The 24,281-nt window shown below is 52.2% G+C and overlaps 7 protein-coding genes across 7 annotated transcripts; 3 read left to right on the top strand and 4 right to left on the bottom strand.

The window, feature by feature from the left end:
* Positions 1–1,416: 1,416 nt before the first annotated feature.
* Positions 1,417–3,613, top strand: PG994_002140 (uncharacterized protein; the record flags this gene model as incomplete). Its single annotated transcript, XM_066853549.1, has 3 exons — positions 1,417–1,786; positions 1,849–2,261; positions 2,366–3,613. 3 exons carry the CDS (start codon positions 1,417–1,419, stop codon positions 3,611–3,613), a joined length of 2,031 nt encoding a protein of 676 aa, XP_066721690.1.
* A 2,447-nt stretch (positions 3,614–6,060) lies between these two features.
* Positions 6,061–7,587, top strand: PG994_002139 (uncharacterized protein; the record flags this gene model as incomplete). Its single annotated transcript, XM_066853548.1, has 1 exon — positions 6,061–7,587. The coding sequence occupies one exon, from the start codon at positions 6,061–6,063 to the stop codon at positions 7,585–7,587; it is 1,527 nt and encodes a 508-aa protein (XP_066721689.1).
* A 2,902-nt stretch (positions 7,588–10,489) lies between these two features.
* On the top strand, positions 10,490–12,406 carry PG994_002138 (uncharacterized protein; the record flags this gene model as incomplete). The annotated part of the gene is made up of 6 exons (XM_066853547.1): positions 10,490–10,576; positions 10,757–10,980; positions 11,102–11,141; positions 11,202–11,388; positions 11,454–11,860; positions 11,966–12,406. Coding segments are annotated over 6 exons (1,386 nt in total), but the record flags the coding sequence as incomplete, so codon positions are not given.
* A 1,083-nt stretch (positions 12,407–13,489) lies between these two features.
* On the bottom strand, positions 13,490–14,305 carry PG994_002137 (uncharacterized protein; the record flags this gene model as incomplete). Its single annotated transcript, XM_066853546.1, has 4 exons — positions 13,490–13,563; positions 13,723–13,829; positions 13,976–14,106; positions 14,201–14,305. 4 exons carry the CDS (start codon positions 14,303–14,305, stop codon positions 13,490–13,492), a joined length of 417 nt encoding a protein of 138 aa, XP_066721687.1.
* Positions 14,306–15,602: 1,297 nt separating this feature from the next.
* PG994_002136 (methyltransferase domain-containing protein) lies at positions 15,603–15,917 on the bottom strand (the record flags this gene model as incomplete). Its single annotated transcript, XM_066853545.1, has 2 exons — positions 15,603–15,620; positions 15,702–15,917. The coding sequence occupies 2 exons, from the start codon at positions 15,915–15,917 to the stop codon at positions 15,603–15,605; spliced, it is 234 nt and encodes a 77-aa protein (XP_066721686.1).
* Positions 15,918–17,957: 2,040 nt separating this feature from the next.
* On the bottom strand, positions 17,958–19,455 carry PG994_002135 (uncharacterized protein; the record flags this gene model as incomplete). The annotated part of the gene is made up of 2 exons (XM_066853544.1): positions 17,958–18,596; positions 18,631–19,455. 2 exons carry the CDS (start codon positions 19,453–19,455, stop codon positions 17,958–17,960), a joined length of 1,464 nt encoding a protein of 487 aa, XP_066721685.1.
* Positions 19,456–20,927: 1,472 nt separating this feature from the next.
* On the bottom strand, positions 20,928–23,596 carry PG994_002134 (uncharacterized protein; the record flags this gene model as incomplete). The annotated part of the gene is made up of 9 exons (XM_066853543.1): positions 20,928–21,202; positions 21,405–21,526; positions 21,672–21,769; positions 21,859–21,955; positions 22,067–22,208; positions 22,332–23,088; positions 23,169–23,267; positions 23,391–23,419; positions 23,512–23,596. 9 exons carry the CDS (start codon positions 23,594–23,596, stop codon positions 20,928–20,930), a joined length of 1,704 nt encoding a protein of 567 aa, XP_066721684.1.
* Between the last annotated feature and the right edge of the window lie 685 nt (positions 23,597–24,281).

The raw sequence follows: 24,281 nt of genomic DNA, 5'->3' as shown, positions 1-24,281 counted from the left end.
CTTACAAAAGCCGGACCCCACTACAGACTTGCATGTAATCTATATTTCTCAAGTCTCACTCCTAGAATCTTCTTTCTCGATTTTTCCCGCGCCGATGATGGACTCAGAGAACTTCCGACCATACTGTACCCCTTATTCCATGTCGGCTCTAGAGTTCTATCTACTTAGAGAAGGCTGAAATGTAAGTTGGACCCCTCTTATGGCCCTTCCGAGAGAGCCTGCTAACATGCGAAGAGTCCAGGCTACCAGCCTCCTCCCTTGAGCCTGGGGATTTTGAAAGCTATATTCTTGGCTCGCTAGCTTTCTGGGTTCTGTGCTTGCACCATTCTGTCTCGGTTCTACAAGCGAGAGAAAGTCCAGACCGGCTTCGTTGCAAACGAAGTTTTGGGCAACATGTGGTCGACCTCGTCGTCTTTGCCTGCCAAAGACAAACGCCAGTCACTGTAAGGCACTCTTTTCCAGGCCAACCGGCAAAGTTCTAGTTCTCAATACGCAGCGACTCTGCGAATTGGAAAGACGATGGCGAGCCCCTTGGCTACATGCCCTGAGAATTTTTGTGTTCAGAGAGCCATGTTGATGATGACTGGCATGGGATAGGCAACATATGGGGAGCCTGGTGTTGTGATACAAGAGCAGTGTTGGATCGACAAGGGTGACGGACCGCCCATGACTTATTCCACAACCAACGCAAGTCACCACACGTTCATCGACATTCATCAGAGCGCAACATGGCACATGCAACATGGGAGCGAGCAACGATGCAGGCCGGCCATGGTCCAGTCAGCTGTTTTGACGGTGATAGCCGGATTTTACTGGGCCAGAATGCCGCAGCAGATGGGGCGCCTTCAGCATCCTGACTTACAGCACAAGTTGACGGTATTCTTGGCAGAAGCTTCTGATCGGTACTTTGTTTACTTCAGGGGCCACTTGAAGACGGTGACGGCTCTGATTGGCCCCGACTCCTTTGACGGAGTGCACGGACTGTTCCACCACCGCTTTTCGTAGAGGGCGGAAGTGGGACTCTGTCGAACGAAAAGGCGATTTCGCGCTAACATTGGAGCGATGATCAATTGACTGACTGCACCTTCCGTCGTCATCGCATTCATTTGATTGTTTCCTACTTTGGCCATTTCGCGAAAAGGCCATCTTTTGCAATCGCCGACACCTCTCGCCCCTTATTGTATAGCATGGTCATGATGCCGTAGGCTATCCGCTCAAGAATACTCCAGTGTCCGAGTCTGCAACTCGAACCACAAAGAGAACCGCGTTCGACTTGGCCACTGCCCTGGGTACCTCTCTGGCCCAAACCGTGAATCTGCGCGGGTTCTGCTTCAAGCCTCTCCACCACGCTCACCTCACCTCACCACACCTCACACCTGTTGCGCTCCCTGCCACGCAACATCGCTGCGATCCAATATGGCGAGTAGCTCGGACGAGGATTTCGGCGCCGACTCCGACTACCGACGTCCACGAACTCCCACCCGCCGGTTACCCGCCCGCACCGCGAAACAGAAGATACCTGCACGCAAGACTCGTGCCAGCGCTTGCAACTACCATGAGTCTTCTGATGATGACTCAGATGGTGCCGCCTCTGACGCCGGTTCGGCTGCAGATCAGACGCTCAGTATCGAGGCCAGCAGTCGAAAGCGCAAAAGAGTCGCCGCCAGCAGCAGTCAAGATGTTCGCCGCTCAAAACGCACCCTTCGCAGTGCTGGCTCGCCCAGAACACCTCAACGATCACGCAAGCGAAGCAGTCCTGTCAAGAAGAAACACCCACAAATCATAGGTCAATCAGGACTGTGGCCATTCGATCACAGAATATGTGCAGCTTAGCTGGCAATTGGGCAGCACTCCCGTACCTGGTTTGGCGCAGCATCTTCGACGAAATCGCCTCGCCTCTGCGCGATCTATCAGCCCGCGAAGATATTAAATCCGAAGCTTCGCGCACGCTCCTAGCATCTGCCCGGTCGTCAAAGATCTTGGCCGAGCCTGCGCTGACCGCTCTGTATCAAACACCGCCTCTGACACCCCTCTCGACACACCAACTACTGCACACACTTATGACACCTCCAGACTCAACCATGTTCAACTACCGACCGAAGGTTGAGGCATTGCGTATTGAAGTCGAACAAACGCTAAGCAGGAAGACCATGGGCACATACCTCAATCTTAAGGAGCTACTTCAGTATCTGCCCCGTCTCAAGCACATCGACTTGTATACAGCCCTAGATGCCAAACCTTGGCGTCAACTAGACCAATCGGTTCGTTGGAAATATTCGCCGGAGCTGTTCAACGGTTTAGAGTCGATGCCCCCATGGGTAATCCCGATTTAAGGGATGAGGGCCTGACATACCTGCCTCTGGAGAGTTGGAGCTGGAGCTCTCGTCTTATACCTCCTGCATGGTCCATGGACGAGATCCGCTCAATACATTCTGCTCCAAGCTTTCAGTCCCTGCGCAAGATCACCTTCATCAATTTCCAAGTCCCGTCAGTCACCAGCAAGATTAAGGATCCGATTGCCATTGCTGCTATGGACAATCCTGTCATCCAGGAATTCGCCTCTACCATCTCACTATTGCCCAAACTGGAACAGTTAGTCTTGCAAGCTTCGACCGTGGCGAACGGAGCTCTACTGGAGCAATTGCCGAGAACCCTGAAGCATTTTGAGCTCATCAACTGTTGGGATGTTGAGGCCGAGCATATGGCCGATTTCTTGCGGGATCGCGGCCATTCCCTCAAGAGTATCGTCCTCAACCATTGCCAGTCTCTCAGTCTACAATTCCTGCCCATACTGGGCTCAGCTTGTCCGGATCTGGAAGAGATTCATGTGAACACAAAATACTTTCGCCACCATGAGTTCTACAACGATGATCAGCCTTTTTGGGATGTTTTCCTCGAGCCCGACCAGATCCCGACCTGGCCTACCAAGCTACGGTGCATCGATATGCAGCATCTTCAGTTCAACGAGGCTTATCGGGCCGCGCACAGTTTTTGCAAGAGCTTGGAGACCAGCGCTCAGCGTCTACCTCATCTTCGCAAATTGGCAATCGATATCAAGCTAAAATGCAATCTCAACGTGCGGACGAAACTGCGAAATTACTGGACCCCACGATTGCAAGCTATCTTCAAGCGGCCTCTGGTTGTACCCACTTCGGTGGCAGATGCTTCTCGCTTGGCCCACCAACTGGAACAGCAGGCGGTACTGGAGCCTGGACGCCGCAAAAGCCTCAAAGCTTGCTCGACGCCCATGCGACGGAGTGTTCGCATAGCTGAGATTATCTCCAGTCCCGATGTGACACAAGACGAGGCATCAAATACAAGCGGCCGAGAGGTTAGTCGAAGAGGGCAGGTCAGAAAAGAAGCCCGACGACTTGGCAACGAGAGCTATGATGCAGATGGCGAGAGCGATGACGAGCTTTCCGCAGAAGTCTACACTGATCCATCCAAGAATTCGCCTGTGCAACGTTTGTGCGATGTTGTCGAGATTCAACTCGACAATTCGAGAGGCGTCGAGGAGCAGTTTGCCATGACCGACTTCCGTGGCGGCCCAGAGTCGGAGGAGGAGGCGGAAGACCCTGACTGGAACGGCCAAGACGAGGATTTCGATAATTGATGAGTGCCCTCCCTTCCGAGAGTCTGTGCGGCGCATAGCAGTTGCTGTCGAACCCTCTCCGCTGTACGACTACTCATTTTTGCTTGGCGTTGCAAGGAGTCGGATTTGCTTTTCTGTAATTACTACGATTCTTAACCTCCACCAAGCCCACAACTCACAGAGGACTGTATGGATGGCATTGTAGGAGACCGGCAAAGAGCCTAGCTGGGATGAAATGATACCCCGGAATGAACATACGAAGGCACGGCGGCAATATATGTCCGTTTGCATCACGAAATATTCTTGTAATGAAATAGAACCCAAAGATACTGTATGTAATTGCGATGAATGCTCAAACGCAATGGATCACGATTTTTTTTCTTGGACCATGACTGCTGGGATAGAGATTTAACGGAATGTCGATAAAACGAGAGCCAACACGTCCAGTTCTGACGGCCTTCCACGAGCGGGGTCGGCCTTCGTGGAAATGGTATGATGTCTGCCATGCTTGGCATCACCGGGCGGCGTGGCGAGTCAATTATATCGGTGGACGCTTCGATTGATTCCGCTCTGAGATATTCTCCAGGAGTTCAAGTCCAAGATGACTTTGAGAAGCCCCTGGAGCGGATGTTGATGACGGTCCTTATGCCCGATCGATAACACGCAGTCCCGAAGACTCTTCCTGCGAACTTTTGTGGCTCAATGACGGGAGTTATGTAAATGCAATTTTGTTCAGTTACTTCTCCAATTAAAGTTGGTCTGACTGCGAATTGGTAAATGTATTCAAGTAGGCCGCCACAAATATACTGGCTGAAGCCCACGTGTCACGAAGCAAGTCTCTTCCTCTTCCTTTTTCATTCACTATGACGGTCAAACAATCGCAACTACGCTGCCGCTCATCTCAAATGTAACCTGCAACGTGGGAACAGCCTCGTCTATAAACCCTGTGGACTAAGATCTCACAAGGAGGACTATTCTGGAACTCAGAGAGACCTTCCATAGGGGACTAGAACAGGGGAACGTATTACTCTGTATCGAATCTTCATGCGGGAATATTGGTGGCACCACGCATGGCCTTTTTTCTCTCTTTCGTAATCACATAACTGTCTTCCTGTGACTGGCGCCTCTCCATCTATCTACTTACGAACTAACGCACAGGCCGTCCATCACCTCGGCTTGTAGAGGTTGCTCTTAGATCGTCATCTCTTGCTTCTCGGAGTGTGTGTAGCCCAAGTCATCAGGTCCTACCGTATTATTTTTGCGCATAGGCTTATTTATCAGCTCATTCCATATACCATCCTCGAAATTATATGGAAACTCTTCTGGCTTGGTTTGGGCATATAAAGATGGCCAAGGGGCAAGAATTTAGTCGTTTGTTTCCGGTCCCAGAAATATGTCTCTCAGACCAAGGTATCTGGAAGTTTACAACCGGTCATGAAATATATAGCTCTAGGTATCATGTGTGATTGTATGAGATATATCTTTTGTATAACCTTGTTCATGGATATTGCAATCTGCAAATTTTTGCCTCCCATATCGCTAGATCACATATAACCAGCAACCTTTATATATCATCTTGAGACTCTTGAGGCTCTGGCGAAGAAAAGAAAGATGACCACGCAAACCTGGGAAAGTCGAGCAACGTTTAAAACACTGTACTTCAGGAGAACAGCTGACCACGTACCAAACGGAATACAAGCAACTCTCCCGTAAGGAAGCCTTCGTACCATTGTGTACAACTCAAATACCTCCCGATTTGCCTTTTTATCTTGACACCCGAGAAACAAAATACCAGATTTTATTATCCCCGGTTTGTAAGGAATCTCGAAGATTCATATGGCGTACCAACACCCCTTCTTAAGCTTGGGAAACGATCGTGCGTGTAAAGCAAGTGCATTGCTCTTTGGCTTGTAACACGACTATTATTACTCTGCTCATTGCGTGTCTGTTCATTATGCTGGCTGGCTGACCTGCCATTTAATGGAAGATCCGATACCAAATGACCTGGTTGAGTTCACCAGCGGTTCGACACTCGAAATTCTTCAACTCGGTAAAAGTCAAAGATGACAACGAAGCAGATTGAGTGATTCGATACTATAAGACATCCACGTAGTAAAGAACCTTTTCGCACGGCAGATGTTTTGTTGAATCTGCATGGCAGCGGGCCGGCGGGCTGTCGGCGACATCCCTATCATCCCTTACCATTGGAATCGATGGTACGTAGCAAATAATGATGAGTCATCCTGTGGCCGGATGGGTGCCTGGCGAATGCCCCTCATTATGTGTAGGTAATCGGCATCATTCAACAACGGAATACAGGTCAGTGCGACCAGTAGCTTACCATCCATCACCTTCAATAGTGTGGAAAAGAGATCAGGTAACAACTAGTTAGGGCCACTCCTCCGATCATCTTCATCCTCACCATCATCGTCTTCATCATACTACAAGCATCCTGCTCTGTCCACAACATGCCGGAGCTCCCGCTTGAGGTTTGGAGTAACATTGCATCCGCTCTCCAACTGCAGCCTATGAGAGTAGGAGACTACGCCCCCGACTCAACTTTCTTGGCAAGACGGGCTTGTCTTCGCAACCTCTGTCGGACCAGCAGCAAGCTTGCCGCGGCAGCCCAGCCTTGGCTCTACGAAACTATCATTCTCTATGCCAATCCTAAGGATCGAACAAAAGGTCCTGAGAGTCTTGTGCAGTTGCTACGCTCTCTAGTTGCCTCGCCGTCGCTGCGGCGGCACATTCGGCACTTGGCTTGTGCTCTCAATCTGTGGCCGATCGAGCTCGAAGGGAACAAACAACATCGTGACGGCGTGCTTCAGGAGTGGCGGGCGATGCGCGATGTTGTTGAAGATTCGCCGCCCGCAGTAAAACGACCTTTTGTCCAAGCCGCGCTTCTCGAGCCTTCGGACCAGGTGCTGGCACCGCCGACCTGGCCCTATGCCAGGCATGTTGACGCTGGGGTAGTGGATGCTGTCCAGCTGTTCAACGATGACTCGCAAGCACCCCAGAAACTCTTGGCCATTCTACTATGTTTCACTCCCAAACTGCAGACCCTATTGCTACAAGGCAGCTCGCATGCGGACTCACCAATACGACCTTTCTCCGACCTGCTGCAATACTTCCTAAGTCAAGGTAGTGGTGACCAGAGCCCTGTCCTGCCACTCTTGTCAACGGTTCTTTTGCAGCCGGATCGTTCCACTTTGACAGAATCATGGACAGGCGTCCAGGTCTGTCAAGATTTCCTCGCCCACCTTCCTAGTCTGCGGCGGTTAGACCAGTGGAAGACAAGGTGGGCTAGAGGTACGGATAACTTACATAACTGCAAATGGGTCGATAGGCTCGAAGAGGTCCATGTGGCCATTATTGCTCCTTTGGGGGATATAGCCCATCTCGTGGAGCAGGCACGCGCTTTGAGGACCCTCGGGGTTGACTGCGTAACCGGGTCACCTCGCTACCGTGTCCCAACAGGCACGCAGAGGGATTTGAATCAAGCTTTACTTCAACGCGCGGCAACGCTAGTGCAACTGAGAATAACAGGGATACTGCATGACTTTCGATGGTTAGGTGTAAGCCTTTGGTGTCTCTCTCAACTCCACCGCCTTGAGGATCTCGGAATTGAGTACCAGCAGCTCGTCAGGCCAGGCGCGACCGCTGGAGAGGTACGGGTCCCGGACCTGCTTCCTCCCAATCTCCGAAGGCTCAAGCTCCTGTTCCTTCAGGGCTGCGACACCCATTTCGAGACCTTCATGCTCACGTTTCCTCTGGACTTGCAGTTTGCCCGAGCTCAGGGTCGCCTCAAGCGCCTGCAGAAGATCCATCTGGAAGTGTTCTCCGCCACCAACATCGATGACCCGAAACAGATAGCCAGTATCGAGGCCAGGGTGGTGGCTATTCTGGCGCTCGGCTGTATCTTCACGTATACCTTGAACCGTCACGAGAGGAACACCACCCAGGTGGAGCCCTGGGCGCTTCACGAATTCTTGTGAGATAGTGTACAGATAGACAAAGGTTCGTTTACAAGCCTATGATGGCCTCAGGAAGCGGCTTATGTGTTAACATGAAGCAGCTAGATTGCCGGGAGAAAACGATGGGTATGTTGTGAGGTTCCAATTTTCAGGCACCGAAATACAGCTACGGGCGAGGAGGTTGCGAGACAGGATCCCGCAACAAGGAGGGAGAATGCCAACTAGACTCTTGTGGATCTTTGGGTGAAGCATTAAACTTGGCTTGCTTGTTCTATCATAACGTTATTGCGGCGATAGGAGCTGCTGCCATGCTGGTGGCAAATATTGGCAGAGTACAGGTACAATGTTTTCCATCCAGGGCATACTGCCATGACTCAGGAAGAAAACGAACAAAGGCAAAAATATAGTCTGGGTAAAGATGCACAATGAACAAACCGCAACCGAGTATATGTTATTAATAAGGTTTAGTCTGTTTATAGTCTCGGCTATACTTGAACTCTAAACCCATTTTCGGTATCTACTTCGATATTAGCGTGAGCACATGAAGGGTATATACTTGACCTAGGGAGTTTCAGACTGATGGGAATCGAGAACTCATAAAGATGGAAATTCATCATGATGGGGTGTTTAGTTATCGTGAGGACATTGCCAGGTTGATTTCGGTATGAGTACTTGAGTAAGGTGGATAATAGCCGTCTTAACTATCAGCTGAAGTTTGGCTGATTCTTTTGTTGTAGGAATCCTTACTTTATGTCCCTTGTATCAGCTTGAAAGTACATTACTCGACACTCGCCATGAGATCCAGCTTCAATAGGTAGATTGATCCAAAAACATGTTTGTCTATATACCTAACTCTTCCCATCCACTTACGGTACCTCGTGCCGAAACACACCGGCAGCTGGGATAGTGGGGCCTGTGGTCATGTTCCACGCAACGTTGAGCTTCCCGCTGAACCAAGACTAAGGCGTGTCTGCCGAAACTCGCAGCCGAGGCTGCTTGTGTGTGTTTTGACCGGGACTATGGCGTGTCCAGTTACCTGCTTGATCAGGGAGGGTTCGGCTAGCTGGCATTGGACGGCTCGACTCGCGCATGGACTTTGGTAAACTCAAAAATACGGAGAAATACCACTGGTTGGAGCAAAGATGAGAGAGACAAGGTTTTGCTGTTTTTCAGTTATGTGAACAGGATCGAAGAGGTCAAAACCTTGATCCACCAACTAAGGAGAGCTGAGTGGTGCGCCTGTACAGGGAGATTGATTAGATACAGAGTAAGGCCGAGCAGTCAACCCATCGGATGTGGACCAGGGGACCCCTTTTACTTTCCCGAGCGGTCCAAGGCGGGCTCAGACTGCGGTCAGCGGTCAGTCTAGGAAAACGGGGAGGAGAACGTGTGTAAGCATGAGAACAAAGCGTACGTAGTATCCAACTCCAGTCAACAGAAGCCACTGGGTGGTCTTGCCAACTTACCATCGGTAATCTGGATCTGGAGATCCAAGATCGAGCAAAACCCGTTTCACATAAGGGGGCTGGCTGGCATATATACATCATATATAGGCCAATTTGATATGGGTTTTAATTGCCCAGCTGCTAGCATCTAAAAACTCCATAACTCCTTTCTGAATTCTCTATCCAAGGAACTCAATACTACATTCAGGGGCAGGTAATCCGGCAGTCACTCGGTCCATCACACGCGAACGAAAGGAGTATTTCTTGTCGCGCTGCTCAGCGAAAATCGCGGATCATGTTCCGGGGTGGGTCAGACGACAGACAGAGCCACTAGTATACAGGCAGGATCCCTGAACAGGAGCATACGCATTGGCTAAGCCTGGCCTGGTTGGCGGATTTATGTATCATTGCAACGTGGTAATGATTGGAAAAAACCTACGCCGACAGTTCTCTTCATCAGTCGCCGGGACGTTACCTCTGACGTCCTGCAATGACGGAAACTCGTATGGAAGGAACCTGACTCTCGTCTTTCAAGCTTTTCGAGTGATCCTCTTCGACGTTTTCGTGACGATGAGGCATTCTCCATCACGGCGCGTGAACTGCTGAAGATCATTTTTTGACGCATGTCAATCATATCCTTGAAGTTACCAGTCGGTAGCCGACCAATCAGAATCCCTGGCCCAGTTTCCGGCAAACTGCGGAACGGGCCTCGAACAGCGAGAACCAATAAGACGGGCAGTGCTGTAGAAGCCGGGACAAGTTCTCCTTTTAACCCTAGTGTTTCAAGTAGGTACACTTTCTGCCATTGTAGGAATGCGTTTCGCGACAAGACAGGCCGACGACGAGGGTCAGCCACACAGACACCGTGGACTAATAGGGGTCCCACCGCACAGGGCCCAGTAAATGCTGTAAGTCCGAGTTCGTGACCATTCATACACCAGCAGCACAAGCGCCGGAGAAGAGTTTTAGACGCAGTTTGACCTACGAACGCCGGGACACTCAGTAGTAACTTGGAAGAACTTTCTGTAACGGTCGAGTCAAGCCACCGTCGTTTCTCAACAACATGTTGGTGGTGTGTTTGAACTTGGCACTACCACTTCGCTGGGCCTCGAGCATACGAATAGGGTTTAGCGAAGCCAATTCACAGGTTGCAGTAAGATACCGCTCGGCGGATGGACGATAGAGTCCCTATGCCTACCTCCTACCTCCTACCTCCTACCTACCTCAGCCACACCAACGTTCTTCGTCTCGCCGTTCCAGTTCCTTAAAGCCGAATCGATTCCACAACTAATTATAGTCGACGAAGTGAAAGCTGTCTTGAGTTTAGTTCATTGCTTCTTCCGTTATCCTTACTTATGCCTGTCTCCTGCGAAAATGTGGTTGCCGGGGTTTGCTCCTCTATAAAGCCCCGAGGATAGCGGAGTCTGGCCGAGGAGATTGTCTTTGCATATGGATAGGGTCCATCTATGAGATCCGCAATGCAACGTCTAATCGCGATTCTACAGGGTCCATCCCTCGACCAACGCCCTCCATCAGCAAATCCCGAACGTCCCTCCCGGGGAAGGGTGAGTCCTGGTTCCAGATCGATGCAGCGTTCATTAGATTCCTGTATTCACCAACGATCTTGCCTGCATGTCCGTGAGCATCGTCGTCTCTCGTCCATCAAGACCAAAGCCGGCCGATATAATGGACAGCCGCCCTCCTCCCGGGGTCTCCTCTAACGGCTTTACACTGTTTACCTTCAGAAACATGCTAGCTCTCGTTGTAAGCCAGCGGACGATGTCGACTGCATAGAGCTTGGTGGTTGGGTGATCTCGTTCCCAGCAGTGCCGCGAACACTGCGATCAGGATCCTTCCCGTCAGGATGGCTTCGTGGAGACGACGCGATGGATCTGTCGAAGCTGCCAGACAAGGTTGACCAGGCAAATGCCTTGGTCACTTATCTCATCTGTCTTCATGGGTATATCGAGTAAGTCTTGCTTCTTTTCTGCCCTCTCACGTCATCCTGACGAATGAGATGCCTGACCGAAGGCCGGTCTCCTAGCCTTTCTCGTCATTCTTCGAGCCATCGTCCGAACCATAGCAATCAGGAAAATCGGACTCGACGATATCCTGATCTTCATTTCGACGGTACGTTTCATTACTAGCACAGGTGCCCGGGACACATCCGCTTACTCATGGAAATGCTAGCTCTTCACCATCGGCTACCTGATCTGCGTTGTCCTCACACGAGACGGCGGCCTGGGCCGCTCGATCCTTACCCTCACGATCGCGCAGATGGAGACGCTTCTCAAGCTCACATACGCCATCGAGGTCATGTACTACGTGATCATCGTGGCGACCAAGTGTTCTATCGTGGCCATGTACTACAACATCGGTAAGCAATACCAAGTCTCCAATGCGAAGCTCACTCCGTCGTCTGACCTCACGCCCAACAAACAGCCTTGATCCGGTCCTTCCGTGTGGCCTGCTACGCCACCCACGCGCTCCTGTGCCTCTTCTTCGTCGTGTGCCTCTCCGTGACCTTCGGCCAATGCCGGCCCCTGTCGCGGCAGTGGGACCTGACCCTGACGCCCGCGGAGCGGAGCCGTTCGTGCATCCACACGACGGCCTTCTTCTACTTCACGTCGTCCTTCAACATCGTCATGGACTTCTGGATCCTCGGCATGCCCCTGTGCACGCTGCGCTCGCTGCAGATCCGCCACCGCCACCGCCACCGCCACCGCCACCGCCATGTCCTGTATGGCGTCTTCGGCGCCGGCATCTTCGCCACGGCCATGTCCTGCGTCCGCCTCTACTCGATTTACACGTACACGCTGGCCGAGGACCCCTTTCAGGACGGGAGTCTCGTGAGTTTTTTTCTTTCTTTCCCATTTTCAATCTATATATCAATCAAGCTGTGTGTGGCTTCCTTTTTCGTTCCCTCTCCCACTAACAGAGGATCCTGCCCCTAGATCAACATCTGGTCCATGATCGAGATCAACACCGGCATCATCTGCGCGAGCGTGCCGGCGCTGAAACCGCTCTTCTCGCCCAAGCGGCTGCTGGCGCGCGCGAAGGGCAACGATTCCGACGTCGACCCCATCGGCATCCGCAGCGGCAACACCAGCAACGATAGCGAGGAACGGTATCGGAACAAGACGGGCGGTGGTATCCAGCACCATCCCGGCGGTGGCATCAGCGATGCTGACCTATCTTCTGCGACTGCTGGAGGAGGAGTGGATAAGAAGCAGCCGTGGACCTCTACGATCGCGATCCGGCTCAGCACGGCGACGTCGCGGAAGCATCTCGTGGCCGAGTCCATCGGTGGCGGCGAAGGCGAAGGAGATAGCAGCGGCACCGGTCATCGCCGCGATGAGCGTGACCACGACGGCCCGGCGAAAGGGGGGCTCGTGGTGCCGGGTGGCCACGTTGGGGGGGGGGGGAGGACGATAATAACTACTATGAGCTCCGTCGGCAATCGCCCCCTGGGACATGTATAGGTATGAACAAATATTAATGATAGAAACAAAAAGGGAGGTGGGAAACGAACTTCATGAGGACAGGTCACCAAAATAGGTTACGAGGGACGAGAAATAAGGGGTTTCGATGACATGTCATGCGGATATCTGATACGATGTAGTAATTATCATAGAATGAGGTAGACAGGCGTCACGAGATTACGTTCGGACTGATGGTTACGAGCAATGTCTAATCTTAGCGCAACGGTTGTCCGAACGATTTATTTTTGGTATAAACTTGGGAGGTATTAAGTGCACATATGAACCTCGGCAATAGGGGAAGTTTTGTTAACTTTCTCTTGGGAAATGTAATCGTAGTAATGGCTATACGAGCAACTTTAATATAAACACGAAATATATAATACATATATAAGCACAATACGCAACCCCTAGAGTACATCTCTATTTATCGTTGAGACCTCCTATCTTGTCAGCAAAGCAGCACATAGTCCTCTCTCTCTTTTATTTGTCAGTGTCGTTTGCTTGTTCCATCAGACATTCGTTGAGGCTCTATTGCGTTCCAATTTCTGCTTCTTCCTGGCCCGCTCCGTTGGAACAAGATTGATTGCAGCCAACTTGAACACATCAGTGCAAGCTACGGTCCTTGTTTCCCTTCGTCACGCGTACTTCTATGGGAAGTTTCCACGAGGCAGGTTGTGAATGGAGATTCTACGGAGTGATAATGGGGGCAAGCATATCATACAATCTTGGTTACGAGAAATTATTACCACTTGCCATCAAGTATCTGGTCGATATGTTGGTTGGTATCTACTGAAATATATATACTAGGTACCGATGGCCCGTTACTAGTCTGGAAGGCCCGGGTGAGATGGTTTATATTGCAGATATTGCCGAATAAAGTAGACCCAGACAAGCTAGTGCCGCCATTATAACCTAATAAGATGCATGACTAAAGATATTACCCCCGCCCATGTCTCTATAACACGGTCTCCGAGTGTGTGTAACCTTTCTCTCTCCCTAAGCGTGGCCAAGGGACTGGCCGTAGTGCCCGAAGCAAGCAAGAATGCCATCCGAGTTGAAGAGCACCGTGTCTAAAGTTAGGGGCAAAGCGGGCACGTTAGCTGAATGACTAAGTAATAATGGATAAGAGGAAGAGCAAGCAAACAGCTAGACAGGTAGGCAGGAAGGCGTTATCAGTGCACTTGGGTTTCAAGAGGGGAGAGAGAGAAGAGAACAAAAGCCCAACTTACTTAGGTCCAACTCCGTGGTGACATTTACGCCCATAGCATCGGGGCAAACAGCCTCTATGGATCTCCCCCGGAGTCCCACGAGACGGCAACTGGCCATAAAGTTACCACTATGACGATGAGGAGAATAGGGTGTTAGCACAGTAAAGTTGATTCATATGGAGGGGGAGAAGGGGGTAACCGGCGAGGGTCGATAGAAGAAGAAGAGAGGAAAAACTCTCGCCAGTCACAGCACCACCACCAGCAATAAACGTACTTATCGCCCGGGAGGATGTCGGCATCTCTATGCACGATGCATAGGTTCAGGTTGATATTGGAGCGCTCGTGGTAGGCCGGGTCCCTGGTGCTGCAGATGGCCTCGAAGTCGCCGTGTGTGTTGAGCCTGAACTGTATGTTCCGAGCCAAGATATGCATGGCATCCAATTAGCCATTGCTCGGTTTTCCCTCAAGTATCTATGTATATGGGGGAACTGTAGCTTACGCTGTTCTGAATGCAGGAGCCGGCGAAACCGGCCTCGGCGGCGACGAAGCTGCCCTGCGAGAGAAGAAGACCCCCGACGAGAGGGACGAGCTGAGAGAACTGCATTGTGGCGGAAGTAGGGGACTGCTACTTAGCACGGAGATAGATGATGAAGTATTCAGGTGATGGAAAACGGGTAAGGTTTCGAAACGGAATGTTCTTCTTAGTGGACTCGCCGAGGCAGCAGCTCCGTCTTATCTTATACAGACCGACTTCGTACTAATTACGGCGCAGCGATGGTAGTGTTTTCCATCAGGAAGAGTCGGCAACAGAACTTGGTGTGCCTCACGCAAGCCCCCTACCAATAGGCAGCAGGAGGATGCATCAAGCCGAAGGGAAACTGTGGGAATATTGAACAAGAAACGCACGTTTGTTCACCCAGATTTCACGGTCCAATGAGCCGACCTTGGCTGTGCCATAAGGACGTGGAACTTCATCCAATCTCGACTGCGGCACAGCTTGGGTAAGTAGTTGGTTGAGCGTACGTGCCTCAAATGGCCAGCTTTAGATCCCAAGACATGGCCTGGTCCACTAGCAACTATCACAGGCGAGACCAGCCGCAGGGGATCGTCACGCCTTAGCCTTGATTCAATGTCGACGTTGGATCAACACTAGGTACTAAAAAGATAAATTTCGTGATCATTACCAACCTGGCCACAAGTTTGTTCTATCTACCACTTCCAGAAATGGCGACTGTAAAGCGGTAATTAAATTCTTGATCCACTATGCTCCTTTCTTTTTCCCATTAGCTCACTCATGTGCCGCAAACCATATATGCAGACACCACAATTGGTAATCCTACCCAGACTTTTACTCTTTCACCTCGCCCACCGCGCCGCAAGATACTCGTGTTGTGGAGATCCATGGGCCATCCCCTCCGGAGGTGGGGATGTAAGGGCTGCCCTTACAAGAACGTACCTTCAACTTGCCTGGTCACCTCGACGCTTGTTTCCAGATCTGCTGTCCCCAGGTTTCTCTGAATTCTAGCTTCCCTGAAGCTGCCCACCATTTGTCATCGAGAATGTTGAGATCACAGAGCTTTGCTCAATAACGGACAGGCTCAGCAATGCCGCACCGGGTCATCTCCTCACGAGATGGCTTCTGCGCATATATGATCTGGCTAAAGGCTACTCGTTAGCACAGGGTGCTAGCCACCCAACCTATGCCGGCAAGTGGAAGTCGCAAGATGACTTACAATGGTAGGTAGGCGTGGATGCTCGTGTTGCGAACATCGTTTTTAACCAGTGGCAAAAACTCATCGATTTGCGCTGGTAGGAGTCCAGCTGCAGTAAGCAGCCGCCGCGACATCCCGTCTAGGCCCATGCACAGGTCTTCCATCACGTACATCCCGACCAGGTTCCATTTACTCTCCCGGGGCCACCTATTAGCTGTTGTGGTAGCTAGAAACAGGGCGTTCTTGTTGGTGTTGTCCGTACAACAACAAGGGAGGCACTTGTCTTACATGGTAGCAACACTTGTACGCGATGGATGTCCACGAACCCCAGTTCCTGAGCCATTCTTCGACGTGCCAAACACTGAGGACATCTCTCCCCATAGCTTTGGCACCAGCCAACATCAGCTGTGCCCACCGTTCCAGGTGGGTGCCCTCGGCCGTACCATCATCAGAGCAGACCTCCCAAGTCAACTCCTGATACTCGATCGACGCACCAGAGGTCATATTCAGGAAAGCCTGTCTTTTGGGAGTTTCAGTAGCATACTAACTCGTGATGGGGATCGACCGTCTGTCTAGTTAGAGACTAACCTAAGCACCCCTTTAGGGTTATCGAAGCAGACGTTCATGCCGCGTAGGAAGACGAAATCGAACTTGCGTGGATAGTACATCCACTCCTCCTCGGCGTCGGCTCGGCTAAAGGCACAGTTAGGGAAGCGAGAGGGCTGGATCCTACTCAAATCAATGCCCATAACTTGGGCCTGTGGATGCTCTTCAGCGAAGTCATTGGCCCAGATGCCGGTGCCAGTGCCAACGTCCAGGACCTGCTTTATCGTCTCCATTTTGATAGGAGACAAGAACAGCCTGCTACCCAACGCAATTCTGAACATGCGATGCTGAAGATCTGGGAAACATTGTTAGCTTTAGTAAGATGAATTGGGTTTTACAGAAAGCAGGGTGAGATGATGCAGCATGAAGTGAACCTACCCATACGTTCCTGTTCGGCGTCATCGTCTGGTAGAGGGTAGCCTGTAGGCGATGAGAAAATTGGACTGAGAGATTCGTTCCAGTGTACCACCTACGACCTGGCCTGAAGTTTTGGTATGTCCTGCCACTGTATGGCTCAACCACCGACCCATAGTAGGGGTCGTTATCGTAAACGGAAAAGTGTCTGTATAATCAGGTTAACTCGTCAGTGTTTGCCAAACGAGCAGACAAAGTGCTCTTGAGGACCACCAACGTTGGGATGCGGCCATATGTATCCATATCATAGCCAGGGTTGGGAGGCATAGGAGGCATAGGAGGCATGGGAGGCACTGGAGGAGGCTGAGAGCTGCTGACGTAAGAGTTCTGGACTGTGCAAGAGCGGACGCGAAGACAGGGGGTCTTTGGCGCTTCACAAGGAGGTGGTACAGTGCAGTTTGTAAGAGCGCGCAGGCCTGTCCTTCTGTGGCTTTGGTATTACCAGAGTAGACCGAAACGGAGGAAATGTCGGGAGATTTGATAGTTTCATGAACTGGACAGCCAGGACTGCAGGACTGGGAGGTCGAAGTAGCACATAAAGTAGGTACTTAGGTAGGTAGTAAACAAGCACAAGGAGGCAGGGGAATGTCCAGAACTCCATCCGTGGGATGAGATCGATCAATGTGTGTACTGTAATTAGACCCGACAGTCTGGTTCGCTCCTTCTTCTTTTTTTCTGCACCCCTGACCCTCCAATCCCTGAACTTGCTTGCTCTTTCCCTACCCCCAGAAAACCGTTTGTATGGGCTGTAGATTATGTACGCGCAGGACATTTGATGATCATTTTATCTTCCGCAACTGCGCCGTCCAATCATTTCCCAGTCGGTGCGGGGTTACGTTTACTGACTCGAATTGATCAATACTTCTTTACTCAATCCTTCGCTCTATATTGCCTTTTTTCTCCTCAGCTCAAGTCAACAGCCGCCGGCCTTGTCTATGTGCTATTGACAGCCCAAGCACAACTCCTTGCATGCCTCATATTGGCTGGACATCCAATCACTCCTCGCCACCTGCGTCTGCTCAACTTAGGTAAGTGGCAAGTATGCTTTGCCGACCGGTGTGACACGAGGGATCCGAGAAACAGGGCCACCGTTGCATATGACATTGTCATTACCCAGCAGCTCGGGTATGGTGTGCTGTGATCCTGCACGCCCCTGCCGGCCGCCCTCGCCGCTGCCAGCGAATTGAGACGCATTCTGCCTTTCTCTCTATCACAATTCGTTTGTCGGTAAACCAATAACTCGAAAACATGGGCCAACCTACCAACCGACCACTCCCCATTTGGCACGGGAGGCAAGTTTAACTGCAGTTGTCCGAACGCGGTTTCAACGCAGGTTAAATTTCTATCTTGACATGGGATAGCCCCCTTAGTGACTAAAACGCGTCTCGGTCCTTCGAAAGGCTATGCCCTAAGCCAGTTTGTACAGTGCCGTCTCATATTTACATTCCACCCTCCTTCCGCTGCTCACTCCACATCAAACCAACCGCATTTAATAAGGTCGGGCAACGGCTCAACTCGGCCACCTCATGAGTCGAAGATAGCCCCAAAGGCCGCCACACCCCTCACCAACATACCCATCACCACCTTGTCCGTGACCTTGGGGTTCGAGATGATAAACACTGCCTCCGCATCCGACTCCTTCACTAGCTGGTAGGTCGCGGCCACGATATCCGGGTAACCCCGCTCCGTCGTGTTCCAGATGACCGCCTGCGGGTCTGCTCCACGCACCGTGGCGACCACGCCCTCGCCGTACGTCTTCAGCGGGTCCCGCGTGCTCCATAGCATGCGCATCGGCGTCTGGTTCGCGAACATGAGCGACAGGCAGGGTCCAATGCCGGAGCCTGTCGCCACGACCACGATGCGCCGGAACAGGCGGCTCGTGTAGAGTACGCCGTGGAGCGGGGCGCCGCGGATCCAGAGCTTACGCCCTGCCTCAGTCGCCGTGATCTGCTTGTTCGTCCAGTCGCCCGCGTTGCTGACCACGACACTGAAGCCCGTGATCTTGTTGTTGCCTTTCCCCGCTCCATCGTCAGTGGCGGTGGTGTCCGGGATGGTCGCGAAGGCATGCCACTCGGTCAGCGGCGCGTCGCTCAGCTTGACGCCATAGAAGGACTGCATGGGTCGGTAGCGGAAGTGAAGACGCGTGGCGTGGTCGCTGAGCCTCTCGGGGTAGACGGCGTGGCGTCGCAGACGCGACCACGAGAGCAGGCTGCACGATGTCGAGACACAAGCCCCAGAAGTTGGGCGACGTGACGAGGACAACCCCGACGGGCCGGCCTTGTTGTCGCGCCCGCACCTGAACTGCAAACGCCACCTGGACCCAGAAGCTCACGAGCGCCGTCCAGCCCGCAAACCGGTGGAACACCTCGAAGTAGTCATGATAATGCCGGCGTAGACTTGGGTGTGCTGCCGTCAGGATCAACAGGAACATCAGCACCACGATCCAGCTCGTCACCATGTTGGCCAAGACGTCGGCTTGCGGATCGTAGACGAAGTCCCTCATGGCTAGCGCTGTATACAGGAAGTACCATACGACTGCGGCGGTACCTGCGCCACTGTGACAACCGCCGTAATGGTAGACCTTGGCGAGGCGCTTGCGGAGGCCAAGGGGCCATGAGCGAGGGGCGCAGGTGAAAAGCTCGTACAGGAGGTTGATAAAATCCTCCTGGCGGAACAGGAGGCAGCACATCAGGTTCGCTGAAGCGACAGAGACGACGATCCACGAGGCCGGGTTTGCCTTGGTTACGACCAGAACTGCGACCAATACGGCAAGGTTGATGGCGAATATCCCACCGAATATCTTGCGGTACGTCGAGGCATATTTGTAGCACACCTTTTCGATCAGGTCCGGTAGATCTCTGGGGGGAAAGCCATTCGACTGGGCAATGGCTTCGGTATTTCGCAGGGTGCTCTTTTCCAAATCGCTGGTAGACGAGTTGACCGTGGTGGTCATACTATCTGGCTGTGATGGAAGTGAAGTATCGGGTTCATCGTGGTGCTCGTAGATTTGCTGAGTAGTCATACTTGGTTATATGAGAGTAAGTGTGTGATGAGGTTGAGGTCCTCAATGGGGTCTATGTCCTCCAGCCCATACCGGGTCTATGGATATTCACCTGCTCAAGCAGTAAGATAAAAGGAAAGAAATGCTAACTTTGAAAGACAACGACCCAAACGAATCTATTTATTGTCCCAGTAAATTTATACCGCAAATTTCTCCCTAACGTTGTTTGGCCCAGAAAACATACTTTAAGGATAAACTGAACACAACGAGAATGAAAACAGGAATAAATATGGAAGGCGTTTTTTGGTCCTCCTTTAACTCCGTTTGAACGAAATCGAACGACGAGAAACATGCTGCTGTTGCTCGTGTATTAGAGTAGAGAGCTACACAGAAGTTGGGATGGCTATGGAGGAAGCCTCATGGCACGATGGAGCTGACTCGTGGCATGATGGGCCGCATGAGAAGGAAACATTCCCTTAATTGCCACTCTTATATGCGAGAAGAGGGAAACGTTATTGGTTTGTTAGCTCCGAAGCCATGTTGTTGTCGTGCATACTTGGGCTGTATGCGCAAACACTTAGTGGGTAGAGAGAAGCTGTAAGCGCTTCTCCCGGATCGGCAGCCACTGAAACTCGGTTCCGAGTATGTATCACGCACACATAAAGGAGGGGGGAGGCGGCTCTGGAACCAATGGGCTGGGTGCACACGACATGCCGCCCTAACCGCCCTGCGTTACCCTCATTTCTCTCAGCTTGCCATGTTGTGGACAAACAAGTTTGATGTCCGAAGAGGCCAATTTCATACACTCGCACACATACACACAAACACACATCAGGAAGTGTTGGCTCAGGTCATGGGTGTATATGTATATACGAACCTCTTACTATCTGGAAATAGCGAGTAAGGCAAGGGATCTTCATACCCCACCCTCTCCGGTTGGTCGGTTGGTTGATCGACTCGTTCGATATGGTCGTCCCACTCGGCCGGGTCGGCGGCTGTGTCAACTGGAGGTTGTTCTCACTGTTTCGAACACCACGAAACCCTCGCAGACAAGGGCGGGAAAGCGTCGAGGCTTTTGGTTACGTGCTTAATAAAGATGGAACTGGAGAGACCGAAGGATCATGTTACGTTGTTTCGTTTCGGTCACCGCGAGAAGGTATGCTTGGAGCAACCGATCGGCACCGACACCATACCATGTCTTGCCATGTTTCCCGATCTGAGCAAATTGTAGCACTCGCCTCAATCAAGATGCAACTGTTCTTCAGAGAGCGTGCTACGAATATGGACAATGCCGAGACCTGTAACCGCTGCCACGTTCTTTGACTCCCCTGATCTCTTTTGACTGGCTTCGACCACATCAAGCTTTTTCGGAACTCTTCGTCAAAGAGCCAGGTTCCTCTCATATTAAGACGCTATGAGCGGTATTGAATCCTCCTCTTCCCTACCATGAATCCCACGCATATCAAAGAACAGCAGCAAGTGCCACGTTATTTTCAGGGCCGCTTGTTCGCCTCCACCGTCACCGTCGGGACCGTGCCCGAGCTCGAGTCCACGCCGACACCACCACCATCACCAGAAGCAATCCTCTCGGCCTCCGCATCAAGGAGCGCTTGGGGCCGCGCCCGCTGCGTCATCTCGTTGTTCCCGCAGACCAGGACGGACGGGTTCCGGATGAAGATCTGGTCCATGTCCTCGAGCGTGCGGTTTGAGGTCTCGGGGTAGAAGCAGAACACTACGGGCGCGAAGCATAGGCAGAAAGCGGCGAAGACTATTTTATTGGTTCGGACGGTCAGTCGGTCAGTTGGCCCAATTGGGAAGAGTGGTAAAAATGATAAGAGGGTAGACAGCCTGCATATGTAGCTGTGCTAGTTATGAGCCCGAGGACGGGTGTGTGTGTGTATGCGTGTGTCAAAAGGGGGAAAGATGACACCAAGGAGGGAGGGGTAAGGGGAGAGAGAGGGTTGACGTACTTAGATAGAAAGCCCAGCGTAGGTTATCCACACCGGCCTTGGTAAACTGGACAACGACAAACGCCATAAGCCAATTCGTCCCCGTAGCCGCCGCCGCGCCGCGCGAGCGCCAACCTGTCGTCCTTGGGCGTTAGTACGAAAGGTCGACACACAGCATATGCACTCAAGAAGGCAGTACTGCACGACCTCCCTCGTGTAACAGACCGAAAGAGGGGCCTGAGACTGTAGTAGGTTGAAGCGCTCCTGTGTGTGAGGTGTGTTGCTTACCGAGGAGTTGATCTCGAGCAGACCCAGGGGACACCGCCCCAGGTCGGTGAGAAGAAGACGTGGTACAAGACGAACATGGCCACTGTCACGTTGCCCGTCTGCACCCCCACACAGATCGAAAGTCAGCCACTATCCTTGATCTCTAGACTTTCTCCTTCGTGCTCCCAGGACTAAACTGAATACTCACAGTCTTTGTTTTCGAAGGGTCGTCTTCACCCGCTTTCAAGCAGATGGCCGCGATGAGATGACAGACCGCCATGCCCACGGCACCGTTCAACATCAACCTAAGTGACGCAAATTTGGGTCAAACTCTCTAGTATCCCGTGTAATCCTAACAGCTCGCCTTGGGGAGGTGGGGGGGGGGGGGGGGGGGTGAACATGAAATATTAGCATACTTCCGGCGTCCAACACGGTCGATGACGAACAGGCTGCAAAAGGCGGCAACCAGGTAGACGGTACCGCTGACAGCGGTGAGCAGTCGGCTCATCTGCTCGTCGAACCCGACATTCTCATGCAGCAGCGTCGGGAAATAGAAGCCTTAAGGGAGAGGAGAAGAGGTCGTCAGCGTAAGATTCGGGTGTAGACATCGTCTCTGTTGACCCTTCGTAGCGCGCACGCGCTTCTTCCCCCGGGATATAAGGAGGGGTCACCAAATCTCACCTAAAGCGTTGATTCCAGAGAACTGCTGCATAAACTGCGTTCCACAGGCCAACAAAAGGCGTCGGAAATTCTGCGTCTGGTCGCGATGGCACAGCACATCGATAAGGGGCACGCGGCTCTCGCGCTCCAACCTGATAGCGGTTTTGATGGAGCGGTACTCGGCGACTACCAATGGATCTTCCTCCTGCTGCTGCTGCTGCTGCTGCCGCTGCCGGCCTTCCTCATTCTCATCACTACTCTCGCTGCTCTCGCCAGAAGAGGAAGAACCGCGGGCACCGCCGCTGATCTGCGCAATGACCCGCAGCGCCTCCTCGTCCCGGTCCACCAGCAGCAGCCAACGAGGCGACTCCGGCACACGTGTAAGCAAAGGCAAGACCGCCGCGAACACAAGCTGAAACGCAAGGGGAAACCGCCACTGCATGGCCCCACCGGCCCCTCCGCCGTGGAAGTACATGCCGTAGCTGATCCAGTTGGCCAGACAAAAGCACGACACGTTGGAGCTGGCGCCGACGACCAATAGGCGGCCCCGGAGGTGGGAGCGGGCGCACTCGGCGAGGTAGACGGGGCTGATGGTCGAGGTCATGCCCATGCCAATCCCGTTGACGACGCGGCCCACGATGAGCTGCGGCAGGTGCCAGCTCGTGAACTGCAGGACCGCGCCGACGAGGTTGAGGGTGTGGCCTAGCGCGATGGTGCGCTTGCGGCCGAGCTTGTCGCCTAGGATGAAGGCGGCAATGGCGCCGAAGAAGGCGCCTAGCTGCGGAAGTTTAGTTGGGTTTCATGGGGAAATATGGAGGGGTTGACCGAGTTGAAAAACATGAGGCGGAGCAAGCGTACCAAGAAGCAGCTCGTAATGATACCAGATATACTCGCATCGTTCGTTTGAGGGAATATCCTCTGGAAGTCCTCGGAAACCAGCACACCGGCAAAGACGCCCTGTTCGATTCAATCACCATGGTCAGCTCGAATCGCCTAGCCCTCTGTCCCTTCTTTCACATTCGAAAGCACATCATTGATCGATCGATAACAACATAGCAAGGATGGTTATGTCCTATTTACCTGGCAGTATCCAAACCAGCACGAGGACACTGATATTTTACCTCATCAGCATTCTCTTTTTTCTCAATGGAGAGGCACCAGACCTCCCCAATATTGGATCAAGTAAGGAGCCGCTGCTTACCGGCATCAACGAGGGTAATGACAGCAATGAGCGATCCGCCGCTCAAGCGCTCCCTTTTCCGGGGCGGCGGTACAACAACCGCCATCACGCCGGCTGGTCACTTAACCTAGAGGATTGTAACGTAGAAGAATCTCCGTCAAAAGAACAACCAAAAGAAAAAAAGCACAAAACCGGTGCTCTCGTCTTTCTATAAAGAGATATAAGTGCAGATCTTCAGCATCTATATATTTATTTCAGAGAGGAAAAAAATCGGACACGACATGGTTTGTTGGGCAACTACCGATCAAGAGTGTGCAGCATCGGCGCCAGTCGAGCCCGCCGGGTCTAGGGGTCCAGTGGTCCACAACAGACAAAAAAGCCTGCCGCCGCGACGCCTTCGCGGATCTAAGCGAAGAATGCCGGTTGGGAGCACGCATCGGTGTGCAGCAGCAGGGTATTGTTTGCCCCCCATGAAAGCAGGTTGGTGTGTGGGTGGGTTCGAACTATCGAACCAACAACAGGTAACAGCGTGATAACTAAGAATCTGTGAGATGCGGTGTTCCTGGAAAGGGAAATCCGTTTGCTTACTGCTCGATGTAGAACCACCTACGGCGCGGCCGCCTTTCCCTTCATTCGTTATCACCGAAGCCGGCCCGCTGCTGTGGTGTGATGGATACCACATATTTACCCACACCATCCGGGGGTCGTGGGGTTAAACATACAACTTTTGCTGCGTATGGATGGCTCATTGCCAGAGGTGGAGTATAAATGCATGCCACTTTCTCTTAGTG

The sequence above is a fragment of the Apiospora phragmitis genome, assembly GCF_038363925.1.
Source record: "Apiospora phragmitis strain CBS 135458 chromosome Unknown utg000002l:1.0-5516284.0:1.0-5523493.0, whole genome shotgun sequence".
Lineage (NCBI taxonomy): Eukaryota > Fungi > Ascomycota > Sordariomycetes > Amphisphaeriales > Apiosporaceae > Apiospora > Apiospora phragmitis.
The sequence above is the reverse complement of the archived record's forward strand: the minus strand, read 5'-3'. Positions and strand labels throughout refer to the sequence as shown.